The 4627-nt window shown below is 52.6% G+C and overlaps 1 protein-coding gene across 1 annotated transcript; it reads right to left on the bottom strand.

The window, feature by feature from the left end:
• Positions 1-1092: 1092 nt before the first annotated feature.
• Positions 1093-4211, bottom strand: LOC120951673 (uncharacterized). The gene is made up of 2 exons (XM_040370490.2): positions 3963-4211; positions 1093-3347 (listed from the first exon to the last, which is right to left on the bottom strand). The coding sequence occupies exons 1-2, from the start codon at positions 4062-4064 to the stop codon at positions 2736-2738; spliced, it is 714 nt and encodes a 237-aa protein (XP_040226424.1). The 5' UTR covers positions 4065-4211; the 3' UTR covers positions 1093-2735.
• Between the last annotated feature and the right edge of the window lie 416 nt (positions 4212-4627).

The following is a 4627-nucleotide window of genomic DNA, read 5'->3' as shown; positions in this document are numbered from 1 at the left end:
TTGGAAGGGACAACGTTTATGGGACAATAAATATAAAATTGTTTCCGGTACCCAAATGAGCTTCAAATGAGCCCATAAATAATATTAGCCTATGGATTAGTGATTGCAGGGTGGAAATAAATTAATAAATTGTTTCCCGAATGCACCGCTAGCGGAACATCGCAGCGTAAGCACTGCATTTCTTTTCAAAATCTGGCGCTGGTAGGATAGGATAATTGGATGGTGCTGATAATCGGCGCGAGAATAGGCGCACGCATTCTGAACGAAGGAAAAATCTTGGTCCCGCAAGCGAGATAATCATGGGAGCACCAGATAGTGGTTATAATTGCCAAAACTCCTTCCCACCCAAAAAAGAAAACATTTCTCTGCCCCGCTCAATTAACACACTTCCCAACGAACGGCACCATGGCAGGCGAGTGGTTGCTGCCTCCGGTCGAGGTCGGTGGAGCCGATGGTTTTATTGGGTAGACGCAGAAATAAATTTATATGGATTTGGTTGCTCCGTGAACCGGTTTGCCGCTCAACCTGCAGTCCGGCCCACCGGGGAAGCGGCTGGAGAAATCAAAAACAAAATCCCAAACGCACATTCCGTGGCCACGAGTGCCCCGAGCAGTCGTCCGTTCAGCAAGCAGTCCGTGACGTTGGCCGAGACGATCGTGTGCGATGAGCACGGAAGCACACGGCTGCGTGCGCGCACGCAAATCGGCGCGTCACCATGTGGTCCCATTTGCGTGCGTCACCCAGTAACGGAACCAACGAATGTCACAAATGCGTTCGAGGCGGGTGGTAAGCTTCCTCCACCCCAACCTTCGCCGACCCACGCTCCAACGAATCCAAAACCGAAATGGGGTCAGAACGTTTCGCTTTCGATTGGTCGTCGTGAACGTGACTCTGTGGTGCTTGCTGGTTGGTGTTGCGTGCGAGAAGCCATTTCCGGTTTGCCGTGTCGCGCACTGGAAAGGCTTCCGCGCGATGATCGAGGTGAAAGGAGCAGTTCGGATCGAGCTGGGACATGCGGTACGCCACTTCCATCTTCGTCAACGTCATTTCGTACGCAATCTGCACGACAAACACGATGGTTGATGGAGATGGTTTTGTATGGTTTTCATAGTTCGTTTTGTAACTTTATTTTCACATGTCTTTTATTTCTTTTGATTTCTGCTCTAATTGCCTCTTGCATTTCTCACTTGCTCTTATTTACAATGGTTCATGTATGATTTGGAAGGGTGGGAGGAAGTTTTACGACAAGCGCGAGTCATGGCATCTCCCGGAAGAGAGATTCCGTTTTTCGTGCTTGTCTCGACTGTTGCTCTTGTTCAAGCGAACGTTTTTTTTTGTGTATGGATATTTGTGTGTTTTTCTGACTCCCAATGAGTGACGATTTGGGTGCAAAGAGGAACGATGGAAAGAATGTTACGCCGGTTGGTATACGGTTCCGCGCGCATAATTGCCAGTCGGCGTGAACAGTTAGCGTGCCGAGTTTCGTTTACATCCGAAAGTTTGGCAGCTTTGCTAACGGCAAGAGGCAGCGAAGCTTCTACCGTACACGATACAAACGCTCAGCTTCAGCATTATGCACAGGAAGGCAACACCAGCCGCTTCCCCGTAAGCCATAGATTATAGCTAACGGGTTGTGCTGGCTGCTACCGCCATGGGCGGATACAGATGTGTCCGCTGGCATCGGCAACTGGCGTTCCCGTTCCTCCTACTTTTTCTCTGTTGCACCCTCATCATCGGCTCATGGTGCTGTTATGTTGCAAAGCTAGCTGGTAGGTAGAAGACTAGAACTCAACACTCCAAGTGCTCACCGGATGGCTGCGGGGCAGCTCCGTTGACCAAGGGGGTGCAGAGTGAAGAGAGTGAACTGATAGAAGTACATTGTCTAGTGAGATGAGTGACGGTTTCGAGGGGTGTCATCCGTGGGTGAGAACTGTAAGCCGGAACCTTCCTGTCCACCTGGATGGATGGATGAAAGGAACCGGGTCGGGCTCGGGCCAGGCTGGGCGTCTTCTTGTAGTAAAGAAAATCGGTCCAGCACCGCACCGGTTGGGCCCACTACTAACACTAAAATCGTTGCAGGCGACGCCAGATCGAATTACCTCAATCGGCCTTAGGGTCGCACGTAGGGTGAACGTAGGGCATTGTGTAAGGATACGTAGTAGACTAGATCGAAGAATAGTGCTCGAGGGGCGCATTAGGGGGGGTTTTAAAGTTAAACGTTAAAGGTACGCCATTGTCGCCCGGCCTCGTGTAGATGAAGGTCGTTTGGATGCGCCAAAAAGACGCACCGCATTTTGCGGTAGTAGTAACAGTAGCAGTAAACAGTAAGTAAATAGTAAATAGCAGCTATCAGTGATCAGTGATAGTGTGTGTTTGGTACGAGATTCAATCGCGTGGCTGCGATCGAGGGCCTCTTTCAGGTCGGTTTGAAGGAGGAAATGGTGTGAATGCATGTAGATGTGCGTGTATCTGTGTGCGCTTCGGCGTGCCTGCGTCTAGGGCAGGGACAGCGTTCGGTCCTGTCGGTAGAGCAAACCAATGGTCACAACAAAACAAATGAACAAATCAATTCCTCATCTATCGGCTAAGTTAATAAATTAATCTCGAACTCGGGCGAGACCACAACAGCGCCCCGGGTGTGGGTGGGGGCTGGGCTGTGGCCGCCAGCGTTAATAAATTAGAGGGGATCGCGTTGTTCCCGTTGTCGCGTTCGGCGCCACGGCGGCACGGCACGCTTACTTTCGCACGGGCTTGTGACCGGCGTAGGCGATCGAGTGGGCGGGCTGGCTGTGGGAACCATAGTCACCGTATCCGCTCGACTCCCAGCCACCGGACGAGCCGTGGTACGAGGTGTGGTCGTCCTTCTTGGAGAGCAGCTTCTTCAGGAACAGGAACTTGGACAGGACGAGCGCGATGACGGAGACGATCAGCGCCTTCTTGGCGATCAGCGCAATGCCGAGCAGGGCCAAGATGGCCAGACCGACGATCTTCAGCTTCACCAGTCCGAGGATGGGCAGCAGAGCCTTCAGGATCTTCTTCTTGCCGCGGGCCTCAGCAACCATGGCGCGCATCTGGCCCTTCACCTCCTCCGGGATGACGGTGGACAGGCTGCGGGCAGCACCGGCCATATCGAGGTTCAGCGAGCGCTCGCGCATGAAGCTGACCGCGCGGTCGAACACGTAGTTCTCCAGCGCATCCTCGCGCGATTCCACACTGTTGGCCGACTCGACCTGGGCACTTTCGGCGTTGTACGAGCGGGAGTCACGGCCGGCCGTCTTCACGAACGAGAGGCCACCGGCCAGGCTGATCTGCGGCTGGTCGAAGAAGTCACGCGCCTTACGGTAGAACTGGAAAAGAGAAGCGAACAGTCAGTAACGGCGCTGTGGAGTTTGGGGTGTACAGCTCAACCTATCGCTATCGACAACTATCTAACGCTACGGAGGCTTCTGATACTGTGTTCTTCTTCGATTGACTACCAAGAGGCCAAGAACTGAAATCGTTGAGAACTAAATGAAAAATAACTATGCAGATTTTGCTTGCATTTTAACTGACACTGATCGGTAAATTGGCGTGATCGCGTTGCTTTTCTTTGTCAAAAACCCATTCATTGTAAATATCAATTCTCAATGCCATTCCTTCTCGCAACATTCTTGCCGGATCCAAACAAACATTAAAACTGCTTTAAACTGAAAACTGCCACAATTCCACCAGAACTGCATATCTTGCTCCAACTATTTTCCAACCCTCCTGAAGTGTCCAACCCTTCACCGATCGTTCGTTAAGCCCTGTTCACACATTTGCTGCGCTTTTCCTGCACACCAGCAAAATACACAACCGTTCCGCTGGCAGCGGGCAACGGTACACACAGTTCCTGGCACATTTGTTTGTAACAGCACTGGTCTATTCTCCAGCTCACTTCTCCTCCCGTTCACATTGTGTTGCACTGATTTTGTTTTGCGTACCGTGAGCTGCAGGCAGGAAATCGAATCCTTTTCCAAACACTCCTTGAAGTCCTGGGCGGCGGCCAGGGCGCACACACTTAGCACACAGATTAGCAGCTTCATGGCTTGGCACGTGTGCGGGGACGATTAGATCGAGCTGTACTGCGGCTACCGCGAACTTTTGGGACACACACTTGGTGGCTGTCTTGCTTGGTGGGCTCCTCACCGGTACGGAACTAAACACGGATTGACAATTTTCCACACGCTACCGAGGTGTTTATAAGAGGCTGGCTCGCCCGATACCCTCTCTCTCTTGGGGCGGTGTGCGCGCTTTCTCCCGCATTCCCACTCGCTTACTCGCACTCAAACACACAGACACATTCGTTCATCTTTCGTTCGCATTTCTCCCTCTTTCTCCGGGCGGCCCGGTCGATCTTCGCTGATCGCGGCCCGATCGTGGAGCGCGCCCTCGTGCAGGGTTTGTGGCTCCAACGCTTCGCTTCTCTTGTTTCGCGGGTGCGAAGGTGGTGGCGCTTGCGCACGCACAAATGCACGAACACACACACACATACACACGTACACACCGCCACACAGTTGGGATGTGCGGACGAACCCGAGCAGCATCACCGCCCCTGGGCGAAGGCAGGAGCGGGTAGTTTTGGGGCTACCCGCCACTATCGACGCTT

This window comes from Anopheles coluzzii, chromosome 2 (assembly GCF_943734685.1).
Source record: "Anopheles coluzzii chromosome 2, AcolN3, whole genome shotgun sequence".
NCBI lineage: Eukaryota > Metazoa > Arthropoda > Insecta > Diptera > Culicidae > Anopheles > Anopheles coluzzii.
This window is presented reverse-complemented; position numbering and strand designations above follow the sequence as displayed.